General features: G+C 41.0%; 1 protein-coding gene across 1 annotated transcript; it reads left to right on the top strand.

Moving 5' to 3' along the window:
- The first annotated feature begins 17816 nt into the window (after positions 1-17816).
- Positions 17817-20733, top strand: lsm6 (LSM6 homolog, U6 small nuclear RNA and mRNA degradation associated). The gene is made up of 3 exons (XM_072462945.1): positions 17817-17917; positions 17989-18102; positions 20407-20733. Exons 1-3 carry the CDS (start codon positions 17824-17826, stop codon positions 20439-20441), a joined length of 243 nt encoding a protein of 80 aa, XP_072319046.1. The 5' UTR covers positions 17817-17823; the 3' UTR covers positions 20442-20733.
- Positions 20734-21560: the final 827 nt, after the last annotated feature.

Here is a 21560-nt window from a genome sequence, read left to right on the forward strand (position 1 = left end):
TTTGTAACCTTCTTCTACGCCCGTTCGCAGTTTAGTGTCAATATTAGCTTTGCTTGAAGGAGACAGCGCGAGCAAGCAAGTCAACACGTTTTTAATCGAGAAGAGCGGTAACGTTGTCTTGCTCTATCATTCATTCGCATTGGTCAAATCTTCAGTGGTGAATAGAGTGCGCTAAAGTGGCTCAGGACTCAGGCGGTTGAGCTGAACTATATCCCAAAAGTTGGCTGGTCAAATCCTTTGTCTTCAAGTTTCATATTGTCCTTTTGTTCAGTTCTTTTTTTATGCTCTCTTTGCCATCAGTGTCTGTTTTTTTTTTTTACTTGTGTTTCTGTTATATATGGTTATATATATTGTTTTAATAACAAAGCAAAAATGAGGCAAAGATCCAACTTAATACGTTTTTATGTTTTCCTCCAGTGTTAAGGGAAATAGCACAAAGTTGAGTCTAAAGTATTGCAGTTTATGTGGTTGTTCTGTGTCTTCTGTTTTTCTCGCTCCTGCAGCAAAATAAATCCCCTTTGGCCACTCTGATTTATTCATTCAAAGACCTTGTGATGTGTAAATTATGGCTCACTCTGGATTCCCATTTTTCTCTGGAATGCCAAACAAGTGTTTAGCACACCGAGTTTCTCCTGCTTTGCCTTCTTATTAACTTCAGTCTAAATAGTCACGGAGAGATAGAGATGCCTTATTGGGCGACCAAAGATCTGCAAATTTGCCAAGGAAAAACATGTAAATGCGAAAGTCTAATAACTGCAGCGGCCTCCCTGCCTTGCAAACAGCTCTTCTTGTCAGACAGCATTATTACCACTTATTAAAATGGTTCCCTATAGTGGCTCGACAGTTAGTTGGGGCTAAATGAGTTTCAGGTGGATGCTGGAACAGGAGAAAAACGAGCTAACTCGCTTGCGCCTCGGGGCATAGTGAACATCCTCCAGATTCTCTCCCTCCTTCCTCCTGTCTCCTCGTGCCTCTCTCCCGGCTCCTTCGCCACATTCCCCCCATGGGCCCCGTCCTGCACTGGGATAGGCTTGTCGGGGCTAACACTAGGCTCGGCCAGTCGGATGTTGCCCTGGGGTAAGCAGAAACATCTGTCCCCTGCCTATCCGTGACTGTGGCTGAGTGATAAATCCTGGGTTTGCTTGTGCCAGGCCTGTCCGGTGTGCCACCTGTCCCACTCCTACGCGATGTAGCGAGCGGGCCCAAGCATACACACTCACCCTATTTGCACTCATCCGCCTTCATCCTGACAGTGTGACAGAAGCAGGTGGTTCACTCCCTTTTTGCCCTCTGGCCTTCCATGCTCTCGTCCTCGCTTGGCACATTTATGCACGGAGCGAGAAGGGTTGTCGCCTCCAGCACATACCAATGGAAAGATCCCTGTGCCGGTCTGGTGATTCAGCAGTGGTGGACCTAAAAACTAGTCACATGCATTAACCGGGGATGAAATCTTTATTTTACAAAAAGAAGTTTCATGTTAAACATTAAGCTGCCTCAAAAATGTACATTACATGGTTGTCCAGTGTGTTTAAAAGATAATGCTCTGCTTGACCTTTTGTGCCACGATTCTAGCCCACTGTAAAATTTGCATCCTTGGCATGGCAATAGACTATCTTAATACATTTTCTTGAGGTGGAAGCTCCTCTGTTAACATCAAAATTGATTGTATTAAAAGTGAAAAATGAGATGAGCTTCTGCAAGGTTTGGTCTGTGTTGATATTCATGGGTTCAAGGCATAGATTCTTTACTGATTTGAAGATTTTCTGAGGACCTTTCCCCATTCACAAGATATATTTTACTATATTGTTACTTACAAAAAATGTCAAAGAATGCCCTATTCATAAGAGTGTCAAAAAATAGGAGTGAGAAAGGCAAAAAACTGAAGCACTCTGAGTGGTTAAATCGCTATTGTTTGTAAGTTGTCTTTTCTATGGTTGATGAGCACCCGACTGCGATCTAACTCTAGACCCACGCAGTGCTCACTAGCTCTGCTTTTATTCATATCATTTTTTGAATTGAATTGTGCTATTGCTTTGACAAGTGCCCTCCATTATTATACAAAATCCTTATGCCTGAAACCCATGAATAGGACCACATGGAATTCAAAAATCTATTTATAAAGAAGAAAAAAAAAGGTTCACAGTTTCTCCATGGCGTACCACAGGGCTCGATACTTGGACTCCTTTTATTTGTTTTGACAGCTTCACCTTAGCATGTTAATTCAAAATACAGTTTAAAATATTATATTATGCCTTGTTAAATGATGCTGAACAGTTATTGATTTTTGAAGTTGTGTCGTGAGGTTACTGAAATTGAGCTCTTAGATAATTAGTATAAATGTGATGAATAATGTACAGGCAAGTTCAGCTGCAATACTCCACATGTGCATTGATAGTTTCAGTATAATTTATGACTTTTAGGACAGGGCAAAGAAAGTCTACTTAGTGTGCCACCACTTCCTCTCTGTCGGGTGCAGTGTGACAGAGGCAGGTGGCCAACTTCCTGCCCTATGACCTTCAGCCGGTCCTTGCAGTAGGAGCCAGCGCCTGCACTCTCACATGTATACACACATACACAGAGGAGGAGCCTATTGCCCCGGGTGAACTGGGCCAGAGGTCTTATGAAAAAAAGAAGAAAAAAAAGGCCAGTCCTTCCTCTTAGCGGTGCTATTTTCTCCAAACTAAAAATGTAATACTGCACGTTTATTAGGCTCCTCTAGACGCAATGTATGCTTTATTATCATCAATCTGACTCAGGTCTGAAGTAAAAAAAAAAGCATACTTAAATAAGAGGGCTGTTACAATAAACTTGGTCTAATACATTATTTGGGGGGAAACTACTGCCCAAGTAAGAATGACATCTGATTTATAATTTGAAGCTTATGTAAATAGAGACACAAACAAAAAAATATAATAATGCGCAAAATCTGGTATTTTTAAAAGGAAGGTCACAAAGAAAAGAAAAAAATGAGTAAGGAACACAATTGTTCAAATCATTTTCTATAAGCTGTATACAGCTGTATATTTAGGGTAATTTACTCATAATAAATGTATTGAGTAGGAGTAAAAGTATCAGGTAAAGTAACTTCTAAGTAAAGAAAGTAAATACAAATATGAGTAAATATTAGGTAGATTTTTGGGTACTTTTTTATTATTTATTGTCAGTTTCTGTTATTTATTCAGCTTTTCAACAAAACACATGGAAACACATAAAACATGGCACAGAGTAACCAAAAAATACATGAAAAATGTACAAGACATCCAAATACCCTGGCACCTTTCTAACATAAGAGTCCCATTTATGCTTTTAAGTAACAACAGCTGCCCTTTTACTTGAGTATACAGTTTGAGTACTCTTTCCACCTGCTCTGAGAAGCACAATTAGTAAAAAAGTGATAATCTTGTTGACAAAATATGTAGACCAAGAGCGAACGGCTTGGTGTCTACGGGATTAGGAGAATGAACTAGTTTCCCAATGCAAAAAAACCACAAAACTACTACTCTCTTCCCCGTATCTTTTGAAAACCCCATTTAATTTCCAAAAATGCGTGAACAAAAATACTTATAAAAAGAATGAACAGATATTAATCGGCGCACCTCTATGCCCTTGGCCGTTGACTAACCTTCCATTTACAATATGCTGTAATTTTTTTAGCAGAAGGCCAGTGATAAAATTGTTTTTTTCTATATATATTTATTCTCCTGTTCAAATGATATCCGTTCCCGAGCACTTGAATTTGCGACTGCGTGTTCTTTGGGGCTCTGCGTCGCTCCTGCTACTGCGACTCTATGATTTGCTGTTTATTTTATGCCCCAATGTGTGCAAGCGGACCCCCACTGATTAATGTCACTTCGTATTGTAATGGAGCGTGCTCAACATGTTCTGATATCTGTAATGTGTTACCAGTCCCAGCTTGATTTTATTGCCATTCTCTAATAGGATATTGCCACCATCACAATTTGGATTAACTTGCATATCACTGCTGCTAAATCAAGTGAGCTTTGTCCGCTGGTGATAGAGAGGGAAGTGTGTGTCTATCGGGGTGGGCTGCTGTGCTCCATTAATTTCACATTCAGCACCTCCTTCGTGATGCGTCTGCCGTGTTTTGCCACAACAAAAGAGTTCATTATAAACAGTTAGAGCTGGAGCTGATGCAGCGTCCAAAGGGGAGATGTACATAACCTTGTATAGAATAAGGCACTACCTGGATATGCTAAGAGGCTTTTGTATCAGCAAATGCACTCTTTCTTATTCAACATGAATAAATGGGTACATTGGCTATGATAAATCCTGCTCCGAGGCTCTGCAGGCTTTTGTACGTACACTTTGTCAGCAGGGAGCAGAGTTATATGCAGAGGAGCAGCCCTTGCTCTGTGAGTCCTTTGTCTCCCCACATCCCCAAGCTCCACCCCTCCCAGCACTAGCCCTCCAATGGGAAAGCCTTCAGGTGTTGACCTTATCGGGTGGAGGTCAAAGCCAGGTCAGGGATCTGTTGCTAGGCTACCATCAGATAAGTGGCCTGGGTAGGCAGCAGTGGGTAGCTCTGTCATTCAGGGCTTGTCATGTAATCTTGTTCATTTGCAGACAATTGTCTGGACGTCAGAAAGGCTATCTGGCCCATACTGTTGTAATGAAACACATTAAAATATTAAAACCAGCCGTGCTGGGCATTGGCAGCTCCTCTTGGCACATGCCTGTTTTACACTCATGCCAACTGTCATGCAGTAACATGAACCTCTTAAATACGCTTGTGTACTTGGCTGTGCTGAAATGTCTGTGTTGGTGAGGCTGGAGTGGTATTGATCTGGGCTTTTATTTTGCTCGGCACAATTTAATAGTGCATGTTTTACAAAATACAGTGTCTTTACATGACTGCATTTCTGATTTTTTTTGGAATGCATTACATGGCAGGCAGCCATGTGATAAATCATTTCATGGAGAAACAATGGATTTATACATTTCTATAACCTTTACTGACTGTACAAGTTTTGGAATAAGCAATGTTTTGTACATCACAACTTCTGCCTTAGTTTCAGAAGGTCAAACATGAAATATTCACTATTTTATATTCTATTGCACTCTTTTTTTTCCCAAATGCATCGGCAAATGTACAACTTCTTTGACCTGTTTAAAACAAATTCTATCAAAAAGACAAAACAGCATAACATCAGCCTGCATTATGCTAACCACACCTTGCTTCTAACCCGCAGAAGGCAGAGCAGAAGCAACTGATATCCTGACATTTAAATCATCTTCTGCTTCTATCAATATGCCTCTTGCAAATACTGCACAAAGACGGAGATTCATTCATGACTCATTGGAGGGGGGGATACAGGTGGGAAGACATCTTGTTGTTTGCTAACCTACAACCTTTTAATACAATACAAAGAGTGCTCGGGCAGTCTGTTTGAGGAGCCGGGGAGGAAAGAGGCAGGAGAGGAAGGAGAGGAAGAAGAAAAAAAGACAGAGTGCGAGCTAGTTGTTGCATCTTCACACAAACATGGTCTGTTCTCCCACTCTGCCATTCCACCACCTGGCCCGGGCTATGTGGGAGACTGCGCCACGCTGCCACGGAACGCCACCATGCAGGCCTTTTCTCTTCACACTGCGGCTGACTCTCCAAACAGTTCAGCCGTGGAGATCGCATGCCATTAATCAAAGTGGGAGCTCATTTGCTTCATTTACTTACCACATGTGAGACCATCCAACATGAATGATGAGGCGAGGTGGAGAGTTTTTGGCGTTGGCGCTGTTTGCTATCTTGTCTCGGTTGATGCGGTAGAATGAGCTGATAACAAATGTAATCCTCTGAGCTAACAATTCATATGATGGTCATTTCTTCAACATGAAAGTAACAAGTAAATATCAGCTATGATCAAGGCGTCGTAGTTTGCTTGAGTCGATTCCAGACACAATATTTTACTCCTATTTGATTGTCGTGATTATTTTACAGTGTGACAGTAGTTACTCGAGTAAAGGTTTTTGTTACTCTTACCACTGAATCTATTAGTGTCAAAAGCTTTATACTGACAATGTTAAATGATGATTAAATGAGTCAGATATGATCACTTTTTCTAATTGTTGTAGCTTATCCTTTGAAAATCTCAGATGTTGTGCAGTTTATTGTGTTTTATCCTTCACAAATTAACAGATTATGAACCAGAAGTTAAGTTTAGACTTTTATTTTTTCCCCCCATTGTGTGGACAAATAAAGGCTTATTTTACCTTTATTTTACATTTACTTAAGCAGAACCTGTCTTAATTGAGCAATTTCCTGGACTACTACTTCTACTTGAATTTTGAAGTTATCATTCTCTTATTTGAGTAAATACTTTGGTTTGATTATTATACTTAAATGAATATTCCAATTGTCAATTTGTCAAATAAATGTTGTCATGAGAGCTCAATACGAACAGAAAACTAGTGCCCAGTGTCTAGTGTTTTGCCACTAACTAAGCCATATTGTAAAGTCGTGAGTCACGGGCATTGATAAGCTAATATTTGACTATGTTAAAGGTGCTGTCTCCATGGAGATGCTTTTGCCTTCTTTTTATTACCTTTGCCTGGTATGTTCCACAGCATGGCAATAAACTTATCAATTAACAGTGTTTTATTGACGAAACAAAAACAAGAACATTTTAAAACAAGAACATTTTAAAACAAGCATTCTTACTGTGGACGGGTCACCTCTTCACAGAACTGACTTGTAACCTGACCTGGTGACATCATCTGCTTGTCACTATGGCTCTAGATATGTTTAGTTTGTGACTTTTGTTTCGTTTACAATGGCGGTGAACCTTTTCGATTGCGTATCGTGAAATATTCAAAGCCCTATCATCACCGTGGAGACGTGGCAGCCCCTGCACCAGAGGATACTTACAGTAGCTCTCCTTTAGCATTAGCGATAGCACAGACACTTTAATCGGAAATACAGGTGTGGCCCTTCGCCTACTGATATTGGCTTAAGTGAAATACCAATACCATGTTATTATTGGACTGTCCTGTCGCTCGGAAGTATTTGGGAAGGAGATCAATAAAGTGCTACAGACTATTTCTGGGCCTCACAACATCTGTCGTGGACACAATAAACACACAATTCAAACTCTGTGTCAGGAATAAGGCCCGATACCATTCGATACCATTCGATACCAATCACCACACGTACTCTTTTTCAACACAAAGTTACAGCCTCTTCATTATGTGCATGCAGTCTTGTGACACGTCCGATAAAGCGATAAATACAAACGAGGGATTACTCTGATTACTCTTAGTTCTGATAAAGGTCAAGCTCATTCTATAACAATTAAGAAAAGATCAGAGCCTTTCAGATCTCTGCGATTTCTTCAGCATCGATACTTGTTCAAATGAGCACGTTGCATTGCTAGTTTTCCTATCGACGATCCCCCCGAGCATGGATGTCTTTTCATGACCCGACCGCGATCTCACACACACTACACTGCTCCACGTTCACACTTTCTCATAACTACAGTGGCATCGCAGCGGCGGGACAGATGCGCCGCGACGGGCTCTCCTCCGTGTCTGTGTCATATCACGGCGTGGACTCTTTCCTGGCGACACCGGCGTTTTGTCAATGTCACCCACTTAGCCGCTCCAGGTTAACAGCCGGGTCTGCGAGGCACCTAGATAAGGCACGTGGCAATTTATCCACGCCAGTCCTTGTACCACCGCCACCACCACCCTCCACAGCTCCAACATGGGATCTCGTCTGGTAGGATTGGCGCATTGTGAAAGGAGGTTTTCAGTGTCTGGGCCGGTGCCAGCTGACATTCCACGGAGACAAATTGAGAGAGAGAGGCTCGGGCAGATTTATCGGCCCATTGGCTCGCCTCAGGAATTCTCTTGTAACATGGCACTCCTGTGAAAGGGATAAAGAAATTAGTGTAAAACAGGCCGCGCCGCTCATTTCTAATGCAGCCACCTATATTTACAGCGCGGGCTTTTACATGGGTGCACATGCGAGATGGATACGACCGGGGAGAAGCATTTCGTCAATAACCAAAGCAGTAAAACAATGTAGTGGCTTTGTTGGCTCAAGCGAATATGTCCAATAAAATCAAATGCTAACAAGCAGCACTCAAAGAGCACGGACCTCTGCCAAGGCACTGCCCTAAATCATAATGGTGAAAATATCGTGCACAGACCTGGATTCCAACCAACAAGCCCCTGGTTCTAGGGCGACTGGATTTTTTACTTTATTGCATTGAAAGATGGTAAAGGGACAGATATTAAACGCATTATTTCTGCATCAAAAACGTACTTTAAGTTGTATTACGCTTCATTTGAGCTTGTTTGATGAATCCTGTTCACGCCTCACACTCAATTCAAATTCAAATCATATTTAGTGCTGTTTTTGAGTCTATAAATCATTGCCAGACTCGTTGGGATCGTTCTGCCGTCAATCGTGCTTGTTACAAATGCGTGCCTGCATTAGCATGTCAGGGGCAAGATAGCGTTTGTTTATTTCCTCATGGTAATGCCCTCTGTTGCCAGTAGGTGGAGTTCTGACACAATTCTTGACGAGGAACGCCTCACAGATGTGAAGTAATGTGTGCTTTCAATAGAAACATTATTTTACTGTTCTTAAACATGAGAAGTAATTATTCAAGAGAATGTTTAAAGGTCGATAAATGTACAAATAATGTATCGTGTGTGTTCTTTAGTTAAAGCTCAAAGTACGGGACCAAAATGTCACCTCATATCACAACAAAGTACACTAAAGAAGACAATATGCTTTCGTCTGCTATAAAGTTATAATCTATGACACTCATGGGTTTCTTTTTTTATATTTTGGACATTTAAATTGCAATATTGATCTAAAAAAAACAAATCATGCTCACGGCTAAATTGCACATACCAACGATTAAGAAGGGAATTTTTTTAGCATGAAGTAGGTACAGTGGGCGTGTAACAGGGATTTTTCGTGCAATGGCATCTTGATTGAAGAATAAAGATGTACAAATCACTCTAAATGCTACTTCAAGTGGGTAAATGAGAAGGGAAAACATATATAACATAGTTTAAAGCGTATGCAATTTTATTTAGCTCATGTCCCATTCTTATAAACATTAATACCTCATTAAAAAAAAAAGATTACCTTTTACTTTGTCGGCTGTTGTATAATACGACATTATCATATTGTAAAGTACACATTGAGACACTCAAGTGCTGTTTCCTTCTTTTGGCAGACTCCAGCACTGGACAACATTGCCTACATTCCCTGGCAACCATCAATCACGCATCTGTTCAAATATATCGAAACAACAAAATCGTGACAGATCCGGGTGCACTTTCTTTTCCTACAACGATCCATTATGACATCGTTCAAACTGGTGTACTCTCGGCAGATGACCTACAACTTCCAGCACCGGCAGCAAACCCCGGTCCGCCTCTTTGCGCTTCAGTATTCACAGCATTTGTTTTTACATGGCTACATACAAGATGGATGGGTCTGCTGCTGGAGTGCTCTCGTTGCTATGAATATGCAAAAGGGTGGGCTAGTTGCTGTATTCTGCTTGTTGAGTCACAGGTCCTCGGTGGCAGGAAGCACTGCTGGTCAAATGACAGAGAGAGAGAGAGAAAGAAAGAAAGAAAGAGGGAGGAATCTGCGTGTGTGTGTGGGATTTGAAAGGAACTGCTGCTGCTGCTGGCTGTCTCGGATATTTGTTCTTTTCTGAAGCAATGAGGTGTTTGGAGAAGCAGGCCAGCTCCAACGAGAACGTGCAGCATTCTTTTGCACAACACACGGCGGCGTGAAACAATGAGGACACCACTTCTCCTCTGACCCCGGGTTGATCAAGGAAACTGGGTTGGGCTTGTGAGGTTAGAAGCAAGGAAAAAATGGAGGGATTTTTACTCTCTAATATGTGGCAATCTGCATACAAGCACAGATAACCGAAGCAATAATTATGATTACCAAATGCCTGATAGAAAAGTTGCTATAACATATCCGAGCAATGAGTGATTTGCTGGAGACCCGACTGGGACAGATAAGCCACTGACTGTGAGAGGATTCTCTGTAGTCTCATCAACAGACTGTAGTGTTTAGCTCCAGAACACACAGATGGAACAAGAGCTGAGGGGATTCCAAAATAGTGTGGCACCAGGCACTCTTTTATACAGTTTTATTGGCCTAAACTACACCACGTATACCCTCCTAAAGGAACAAAAGGCTTTTGTCTGTTTAAATATGCATCCATTCAACTCTTATTCGATCAGAAATATATTACCTACATCTACTTTAGATTACATGGACTTGTTATTAATGGCTTAAGTAAGCCTCTCTGAAAAATCGCTAGGTGCCTTTGCATACAATAAAGCCCTAATGCCATTGCCCATATCATCTGTCAGCATCTAGAGGTTATCTGCCAACTTGATGAACAGAGCGATTGGCTATGAAACACAAGGTGTGACAGTATGGCAATATGTTATAGTATGCAGGCAGAGCTCATCAGGAAAGAGGGGACGAGCGGCTTTGTTCCAAATGTCACGATGCATATTTATGGGCGCGCTGGAGTGGCTCCTTGTATAAGCACCATTCACCATCTATCAAGCAAAGCCACTACAGTGGTTCTCTGACAACTTGGTAGCATAGCACACTGTGACAAAACCATCAAACTGAGCGATCTGCCAATGTACCCAGCCAGGATTTTAGACTGGAAATCTAATGTAGAAAACCTGTTGTTCAGGGCTATATGCACTTTATTACTGACTCAACACAAAAGCACACTTGTCTTGTTATCTCGGTCATAAGGAATGTAGGACTGATTTAGACAGAGAGAGTCTGTAGTGACATGCTAAGCATAAAAGGACAACGGCAAAAAGAACTTCACTTCATTAGACCTTTTTACTCACTTTTTATTGACTTATGTCATACAGAATGTCACAGAAATGCTGATACTGATGTTTTACATTTATGTCATTCATTTCACTTATGTCATTCAGCTGCCTGGGACATTCTAGACAACGGCCTTTATTGATTCTATAGTGCCATAAGAACCTACGTTTTGATACACTTTATAATCATATACAGTCATATACAGTCACACAGCTGTAAAGGTTTTTCTTCCTGAAGCACACAAACGTTAAACATGTAAAAGGTCTTGCTTGTGCTTTCTACATTGTATCATGTGGTATTATTGTTGAGTTAGGCTGTACAGGGTCCAAAAGCCCCTCCTCAGATTGAGACATTAAAGCCTGCTGGAAGATAAAGTGACAGCGATGGTGACCAACAGAAGACAGACAGCAGAGCCCTCAGCATAAGCTCTGCTGAGCCCTTCTCTCCCGAGCATCTCAGGAGACCTCTGTGCTGGCTGGCTGCGTCTGGACTGTACAGCACCGGCCGGGCCTGTCTCCTCGTCCCCCGTCTGTCTGTCTCTCTCCTCTGGGAGCGAACATGGCTCCAGGGCTGGAGCTGATTTGAGATGGTCCCAGGACTAACCCCAGGGGGACATAAGCCGGGCAGAATTGCTTCTCTGAACCGCTCTTTTCAGGCTTTTTGCGAGCACCGGAGCTTGGTAACTGGGGGGAGACGAACAAGAGCGAGGCTTTCATCTTCTACTGAGGAGCTCAGTGGATTTACTCCAAATTACAGGGAGTGATTACATCCCACCTCGTTCCCCGTGCACCTACCAGCCCTCCCTTTTCCTAAGAACGGGCCCCGGGGCAAGCCAGAACTGTCAACTGTCAGAGCCCACAGACGAGTCATTAAGTGGAGGCTGACTGATGTGTCATTGGCATGGAATAATGAGGAGCCAGCCCAAAAGCTCAGTGACTATCTGGGACCACCACTGCTTTACATGTTGTACATAAGTGGACTACATAAGTGGACTACATTGAACTGAAGCACATCTATCGTATGGATTAAAGTCTTAAGTGTCATGATGATAGCAACACAAGTTTGAGATAACTATGCCTAGTCTTTTGTGAAACTGTGTCCGGTCTGGAGCCAGGCAAAAACACCAGTAACACAATATTAAGTACACATATATTACTGTATGTTGTCCTATTTAACATGCTGCATCCATGATCCACCATCATTATCTTTATTATTCTGTATACATTTGCCTATATATACACGTAATCTCAAATAGTCCATACATTTTGTAGACTTTAAGCGGTTATTATGTTGTTATTTTATAATTCAGCATGCATTTTAGTTTGATTCATTCATGTTTTGTAAGCAGCAAATGACCAAAAGAAATTAATATAACTTTAGTTTGTTTTAATAAATCACAAACGGAATGGGTGAGTAGTTCTTTGTAGTAAACCGCTTTGAAGGTAGAAAAGCCCTATATATATATTTACATGTGACCATCACATAATTCCTGATGAACAGACTTTGATTTAGGCTTAGTAACTTAAAACCCTAACGACAAACCCGTTAATAAACTAGTTATTAAGCCTGACTCATTCTTAATAAACTTCTTAATAACCTTAGTTCATTACAAAGTATTTTATCATGCAGTATTAAAGCTAAATGCCAGTTAATACACAAATGCCTGTTATACTAAAATAAAGCTAAAAGTCGTGGTTATGTCACACATATCGTACCGTGCGGTTTCATACAACAGCCAGTTGACCATCAGAGCAACCATCCCGTGCTTCCCTGAGCCTGATGGGAGCTGCCATTTGCCCGCCCCCTCGGAGCCATTACCTGTGTCCAGCTGGGGATTACACTGGCACCAGGAACATGGATGCACTGTCTACCAATCTGTTTTTATATTTGAAAACTCCCTCAAGCTTTTCCATTATCTTCTCCATATCGAGCTTGGCCTGCAGAGAAAACCTGGCTTCACAGAGGTCAATGCAGTCCAGACTTTCTCCCCACGCTGACCCCGCCCCCCCCTCTCCACATGAGTATGTGGAGAGGGGGGGGTATATGTATGAGGGCACAGAAGGGAGGGGGGGGGGGGTCTGTAAGCTCGCCTGTCTGCGCTGGTCCGGTCCCCCATTTCCCTCCTACAATAGCATGGATCGTCACCATAATCTTTCTATTTGGCCAGCCCGCCCCTCGGGGTGAAGAGGTCTGGGGATGGAGACAGGATTTGTCTGCCAATTGACAGCAGTGTCGTTGTGATGTGTGTCCAAGCGGTTTTGTGTTGAATGGTTATGGCCTTTAGGGAGTAAAGACATGTATGTACTTTGTAGTTGGCTGTTTTTTATGTAGTTTGATCCAAAATATAACTACACACACACACACACAGACACACAGACACACACAGACACACACACACAGGCACACACACACACACACACACAGACACACACACACACACACAGACACACACACAGACACACAGACACACACACACACAGACACACACACACACACACACACACAGACACACACACACACACACAGACACACACACAGACACACACACATACACACACACAGACACACACACATACACACACACAGACACACACACATACAGACACACACACACAGACACACACACACACACACAGACACACACACACACACACACACACACACAGACACACACACACACACAGACACACACACACACACACAGACACACACACACACACACACACACACAAATGCTATTTTTTATTCACTGCATATTTACTCAAATTGTAAATGGTTTTGAATTTCTCAACGTGGAATCTTTTCAAATGTGGATAACAGCCTGATAGTGTTTATGAACAATCCTGTTACAGTCATTTACACCTACTCTCTAATTAAAAGAATGCACAGACGGCTGAATGCATTGACATGTGACTTTTAACAATTAACCCCATTTCAACAACTGTAATAAAACAATTTAAAAACACGTTGTTGTCGTGTCACTTTGAATTCCCTGAGCACTTTCTAAGGTTGAGTCAAGTAGCAAAAAAATGCCTTTTCCTTCCTCCAAATCAGTTTAATTTGAACATATTGTGTCGCTGGATCAGATCAGAAGTGGGGAAATTACAAAATGGACCAAGTAAATAACACTTTCCAGTTTCCCTGACTCTCAACAACAGCATCCTTTCCGTGTTGACGCCTTAATGTTTTGACTTCTTCCTCAGCGCTTGGTTGATTATCACCCGTTCGACGCCGCCGTAACGGGCAATAACGACGGTCGTGTTCGCGCGTCGCCCGTTTACGCTCCCCACGCCGTCCACTCACAAAGACGCTCCACTCCACTGACGCAATCGTAATGTCATGAAGCTTTTACTCCCGCCACAAACTTTACGACCCGGAAAAACGCATCACATCGTAACGTCTTTATCGCGTTCGCCACAGTCTAATTTCGGATCGGCGCATCAGAACTGTTACGATGAATCTGCCACGGAAAAGCAGAAACGCGGCTTTCAATTGCGCCGCGATACAACAAAGCAGCGCATAAGTGGGAGTGAGCAGAGGTCACGCTTTCAAGGCCGCGCAGATAAACTGTTGTTTTCTTCATTCCTAAAATATTTCCTTCAACGGCGCGGGGACCAGGGGGACGTGGCGGGGGGAAAACAGAAAATCTTCATTGAATATTCATTAACTGGTGCCTAGGTGTATACATGGCTCTTAACCACTCTTGTTTATGACTTAAGGACTTGTAGCGCTGACCTTAGTTTAACACGGCAGCAGATACCAAATTAACCTCTAGCCTCCACAGGGCTAGCCGTGCCCTGCTAACAAGCAACCTGTCTAGACACACAAGAAGAAGTACTTTATGATTCCAGCCTCTCACACGCCCGCACGCGCTCCTCTCCGGCGATGTGTCGGCGTTAGTATGTACGGGCACATCCCACCCTCGTCCGTCTCGCTCAGACCCATTTTTTTTCTTCCTTTTTTTCCCCCCTTCTTCTTTCTTTTCCCTGTAGCCCTGCACCTGTGCGGTGTGGGTCGCGCACCGAGCGTTCAGACTTGTATCAGATGGTTCACTTTGGCGTATCCTTCAAAACGCCGTCTGCCCTTGATATAAGAGAATAGAGGGAAGTTCAGGAGGAGCAAAAATATTTGTTATAACTTGTGGGGCTACGGGAGCTCGCCGCGAGTGACCAAAAGGAACTGGACAGTGTTTTGGAAAAAGGAGCGCTCCAACTACCGCTAATTACTCACTGCTGCATGCATGGCCTGGGTGGATGAAGTGTCTTGCCCAAGGATGCGATGACAGCATTCATTGGCTGTGAGACTGTTGGCTATATTTAAAATGTGTCCAGTAGCGCAGTCATTTAATTATTATTTTGCTTTCTGATATTTTTATGTACCAATTATTTACCTATTTTTTCCCCCATTTATATTTAAAATATGCTGCTGTCTTTGCTTGATCTGATTATTACTATTTTAGCATGTGTATTGAGTCAGTCCAGTCCAGATATCTAAATAATAATTACTAAAATAGTCTGTAATTATTCCTTTGCTACACGCGTCCATTAAACATCAGTTTGAATAACACAGTGCGCATTACAGCCGAACTGGATGAATGCAAATGAAACAATAACTACACCCTGAAGAAAAACAAATCATAATTTACCATGTATTTTTAAATAACCCTTAGTTTGTGTGCTGATGCGAGAATTAATTTATGTAAATACGTTTGAATATGAAAATAATTGCAAGTAATTCTACACTATGACATGACCCTTTCCACAGTCCATCTTGAAATATTGATATTTCAGTTGTTCCAGGGCAGATCAAGGGATTTAAGTTATTCAGCATGGTATGTTTGTCTAATATTACAGGATTAGTTTGATGTGTTTTGTAGGTTGGGAGGAAATATCATTAAAAAAGAAGAACGCTGGTTTGAATAAAGAGAAAATAAAATGCAAGGCCTTCTTTCCTTTTGTTCCGCGGTGCCAGATCTAACCACAGTCGCATCTGGAGAGCAGCTTTGCCCTCTGTCCAGTATCATCCCAGTCCACATCAAGGCTTGTATTGTTGTCGGAGGAAAAGAAGAACCCTTATTTCTCCTCAAATTACACAAACATTTTCAGAACTTATTTGCAAATAGTGGGCCTATGCTTTACAGATCTCTGACAAAGCATGCGGCGAATCGTACAAAATACCCTCTGACTTGTTTTGGAACGTTAAACAGATAAAAGCTTATATGTATGTGCTAATTATATTGTAGTTTATCATTAAATCTTCGCAATGACTACTTTTTGTTTAAAATTTAGGCTTATAACAATTAAAACATGCTTATCTATCTTAATAATGGATGTCACATTGAGAATATAAATGTATTTTTATTTAGTTTGAAGTGTCTTTACATGTTCACCTTTCAATCAATCTCTTTATTCATGAATAGCCTAATTAACAAACAGATTCATCCTTTTACAGACATTTTAAGTGTTATCTCATCTTGTGACTGTAGAAAAGACAACATTCTAACAGTAAAATGATTAAAACAGAGTCAGAAATGTTATTGGTTGAGGTTAAATGCCTTAAAAGAACAAATAGTGGTAGTTTTGAGTACCACTAAAGCAAAAAACGTTTGCTGCCTGTGGTAGACCTTTTTCCTTGAGTTATGAAAATGCACATTTAACCTAATAATATGTGACAAGTCAGTCACTTAATTATTCTGGTCACGTCCTGCACTGTACATAACCATATTCATAGCCACTTATCGACTAGCAGCCTTGTGTTTTTAATCTATTTGCACAATTATGTGTTAGATTTAAGTCTATTGTAATAGTTATTCATCTTGATTTTTGATTGCATATTCATATTCCCTTGCTGTTCATAAACTGTGCGTTGCAACATTGGAATTTTCCCACTGTGGTACAAATAAAGGCTCTCTTTTCTGACCTCATCTGATCTTTAATGCAGAATTACAGCGTATTTGCACCTTGATTCACTACATCGACACAACCATCGATAATTATACAAATGACTTCAAAACAGATACATTTTAAATAATACTGATTTAAGAAAATATTATAATTACTAATTACTATACTATTTACTTATATATTCAGTCAAAGTATTTAGTGTAAGTTCATTTCTCATCTTATTTAGTTAGCCAATTTTTATATTTTGCTATTATATTGTTGTTTCATATTGCACCTTTTCACTGAAGAAAGTTCCTGGTTCGTGAATCTTGAGCGTTAATTCACTGAAAATGTCAATAAACCTCCCAAAACACAGATCCATTTTGAATAATGTTTATTAAATTGGTTGTGATTTTCATTAGCGTCATTTACAAAGCCAAATTAATAAAACTGCTGAAAAAACTGCAGGAGATTTTACAGTCAGAACATGGCTGCTGTAGCTGGACGTCTGTAACCACGGCGTATGTTTTTCTAGAGTTATTTATACCACTATAGTCTGTACCGTAAAGTAAACATAACTGGGAGGTTACCGCTTTGCTATTTTGACCCGGGTCAGCCGCCGTACGCAACAAACCTCTGATTGGTCCAGCCGGAATTCCATGCCGGAAATAATCGTTGAATGAACGACTTGCTAGCAGCTAACTCCACACAAACCCTACACCGAGGTACGCCCGGGTCTACTTAGCCTCTGCTGTACTTCAAATATACAGCTACGTGTTTTAAATCCCACAAAACATGCATCGCTCCTTCCCATTTAAAGCGCAGTAGCCAGTTAGCATGGATATCTATGATTAGCATCGTAGCACGTTAGCCTCATAGCCTCCGGTGGCTAACACACTGCACGATCTGCCTCGCTTTTTATCACGTTGCATCATTTGACATATCGAGAGAGGATGCATGCCCCGTACTTCACGCGACACACGAGTTTAATATTGTTTAGAAAGAGACTGAAATAAAAGAGTTGTTGTTAGCATCGTTGTAGCCATCTTGGCACTAACAATCGTTGTCTGTAATTCCAGTCCAAACATGAGTCTGAGGAAGCAAACGCCAAGTGACTTTCTGAAGCAGATCATCGGCAGACCCGTGGTAGTCAAGCTCAACTCTGGGGTGGATTACAGAGGTAAAAGCCCCCCACGCGGTTCCCCTCAAGTGTGTGTGTGTGTGTGTTTCACGTGTGGTGTTTGTGCGCAGGGGTCCTGGCGTGTCTGGACGGCTACATGAACATCGCCATCGAGCAGACCGAGGAGTACGTGAACGGCCAGCTCAAGAACAAGTACGGAGATGCTTTTCTGAGGGGAAACAATGGTGAGTCCCGGGCAGGCTGGGTCATTCTGGGCTTTAGAATTCAGTTCAAGCCCCTCAGACTATTAAAAAAAGGGTTGCAACACTATTTTGGGTGTTTGTTTTGAAGTGTTACTTGATGTCAATCTTGAGGTCATTTGTGCGGAAGAGAAACAGGAAGGCTTTTTGTCATAATTAACCTCGAACAGCACTGAACGTGACCTCATTACAGCCCCAAAGTAGTTCCATTCAAATCAGAGTCAGAAAAGGTTTATTGCTTATGAATAGAAGTCACAAACATAGGAACTTGCTTTGGTGATTCGGTGCGACATAAAACGAATGATAAAACAACCTATATAAAATCAAAAATTACATAAAAAAATATGTTACGAGGACAAATACGCTTACTTTACGATACACTTTTCAACGTTTCACTTTTCTGATTCTCAAAAGTCTTAACATAAGCGAAGAGTCGACTAATAGAATACCAAAGACTTTTGATTTTTTAATAAGACTTCCCGTTTTTCTAAAGATTTATTTATTTGCAGATAATCAAAAACATTAGAAGTTTGAAATACTGTTGAATGTCTCTCCAGAATTAAGAACTAAATGTGTGATCCTTAAATCGTTACTGCCCAGAAATAGATTAGATTTGTTTATCTGAGAGGGGACAGTGCCGTTTCATAAAGCACTTGAATAAACGTGAGTAAAAAAGACAGATTTTATCTGTAGTTCTCTGGCCACAATGATGAAATAAACTTACGGTACATGGTTACGGTACAAGGAGAAGTACAGATTTAGATTATTTACAAAAACTACAGTTACCACAATATAATAGCTATACTTTAATTTAAGTATGAACAAATCCTTAACTCATAACAAATAGTTTATTAAGCTTGTTTCATGCTTAGTAACTAAAGTTTAGGTGTTTAGGGTTAAGAATTGGGGTTGTTAAATGGTTAGTAAGTGTGAATCATTCTTAATAAACTATTTGTTAAGTTCGTGCTTTACCAAGGCAGAAATACATGTAGTTATTGTAAAGTGTTAAATTACACACAGAGCCACACAACATGTACTATATTCTTTAATGCCGACAGTGTATGTATTTAGCAGCCGTTCTCTCAGTGGTTTAGTAAAGACCTTGCACGTGTTTAATAACCTCTGGTATCGACCCGGCCGACAGACTAAATGTGCTCTTTCTCAGAGGATCGCAGTCTCACATAGCCTCTAGTAACACGCTCAGAGTATAAGTCGCATCGGAGTATAAGTCGCACCAGCCATAAATGCATAATAGAAAAGAAAAAAATAAACTAAGTCACACTGGAGTATTATTCACATTTTTTGGGGGAAATTTATTTGATAAAATCCAAGACCAAGAACAGATATTTCATCTTGAGAAGATTAGAGAACATGGTGAATAGGTGTACGTATGCTAACGCTAACACCTTCAGCTACATGAGGCACAGACAGAACTGTGGTAAGTGTCTGGTATGTTAACGTAACATATTAACAGTTATTCAGATAACTATAGCATAAAGAACATGCTAACAAGTTTACCAAAGCATCAGTTTTACCCCAAATCACTAAATCCATTGAATTCTTCTTCCTCTGTGTCACTTCTAAACAACTCCACAAACTCCAGAGGTAGAGGAAGTGCAGATTCTTCTTCTGCGTCGCTTAGAGCCTAGAGCGCCCGCCCCTCCTAGTAGTTGTCAGGGTGAAAATAACAAATAATAGCACAAATAAGTCGCTCTGGAGTATTAAGTCGCACCCTGGACAAAACTATGAACAAAGATGCGATTTAGAGTCCGGAAAATATGGTCAGGGTTATTAGTTGGAAAAAATATGGATACTTCATAAATGCATTAAACTCTCTGTAACTCAAATTGGTCAGCCATTCTGAGGCTACTAGTCATTTTTCATGTAGCAATGTTTGAAAATCCGCATCTTCCACAAAGAAAGGACAAGAAAGCCGTGCTTAATCAATCTTTCTCTGCCCTTTGACCCCTCCACACTGTGTGACGGTCCATTCACGCCGGCCGTGTATTATACCCGCGGCCCTCTTCAGCTCCTGTGACTCACGCTGGCAGGTGGAGTGCTGAGTGCGATAAAAGCTCCATCCGCACACTTCTATTTCAGGCCAAAATGAGCAGCTTGCTAAAAGTAGAGTGAAAATGACAGTTTTTACTGACAGTAATTGCACTCGGAGACCGTGCACCTTCTCGCACGCACCTTCTCGCCCGCTTTCGGAAGGTTCGGTAATGTGGACTTGGACTCGCGTGTTTTCCGAGCGGAGATTTGACGTCTGGACTTTTCCTCTGTTTACAGTTCTCTACATCAGCACGCAGAAGAGGAAAGTTTAACTGCGGCCGTTTTATGTTTCAGTTTTTAGTTGTGATTTCTTTGTGAGTTTGCTAATGATGTGTTTTTGGTTCTGTAAAAACATCAGTGAATAAAAGGTTTTGTAAAATGTTGAAATGGGGAAAACCGATTTTTATTTTATTTTCTGATAATCATTGATTATCATAAATCCAAAGTTTTACGTTACTACTACAATAACAGTTTACTACTTTGCTGTTATTGTCATCTGAAAATAATTGGGCTTGTATTTCAAATGTAGTTTTTTTTTTTAACTTGTTCCTGAGTTTGTTTACAGGATTAAGTGTGGCCCTTGTTAAAAATGATATTCCTAATTAAAGGCTTTTTGTGTATATGATGTGGTATGGTTTATTATAATATATATATATTGTTTTTTGTTATTGTTTTTGTTATCATTGGCCAGATTCAGTAATATATTTGCATCCAAATATAAACTTACATAAAGCATAAACGGGGAATACTTCTGTTGCTACAGAAAATATTAGAACACAAACAATATACACAAAAAGGTGATAGCACATGAATCTACAAGCGCTAATTCTATCTTCAAATTATAGTAGCAGAATTGCAACTTTAGTTCATTGAACAGCTAATGGCTGTTTACTCTTATAGTGAGTTGAGTTAAATCACTCAAATACTTTAGTTGTCCTTGAACTCCAAGCTGATATAAATTGTTTGATAAAAATCACCTGCTGAGGGATGAATTCACTTAAATTAAAATGACAACTCAAAGTTGTTGATACTAAATATTTTACTCAGAGAGAAGGAAGACAACGTTAGAAGAAATAGGAAGCTTTAGACCATCCATATCTTTAACCCCGGTGGAATACGGGGGAGAAACGACAAAGAGGACCAGGCTTCCAGTTCACACACCGGACAGCCCACCACTCTGAGCGCTCTGCCGGTCTCCTCCATCCAACCTTCCTTTTATTAAGGACCATACACTAGTTACATGGTCCTTAATAAAAGGAAGGTTGGACCATACACTAGTTACCCTCTCCTTGAACCGACACCTTAACGTGGTGGAGGGGTTTGAGTGCCCGAATGATCCCGGGAGCTATGTTGTCGGGGGCTTCATGCCCCTGGTAGGGTCTCCCAAGGCA

Source organism: Eucyclogobius newberryi, unplaced genomic scaffold, assembly GCF_026437365.1.
Source record: "Eucyclogobius newberryi isolate DKJ021-1_F unplaced genomic scaffold, fEucNew1.0.hap1 SCAF_4, whole genome shotgun sequence".
NCBI lineage: Eukaryota > Metazoa > Chordata > Actinopteri > Gobiiformes > Gobiidae > Eucyclogobius > Eucyclogobius newberryi.

Coding starts and splice junctions, on each gene's coding strand:
- lsm6 (XM_072462945.1), top strand. CDS start 17,824: ATGAGTCTGAGGAAGCAAACGCCAAGTGACTTTCTGAAGCAGATCATC. Junction 17,918..17,988: donor CTCTGGGGTGGATTACAGAG/GTAAAAGCCCCC, acceptor GTTTGTGCGCAG/GGGTCCTGGCGTGTCTGGAC. Junction 18,103..20,406: donor TTTTCTGAGGGGAAACAATG/GTGAGTCCCGGG, acceptor CTCTGTTTACAG/TTCTCTACATCAGCACGCAG.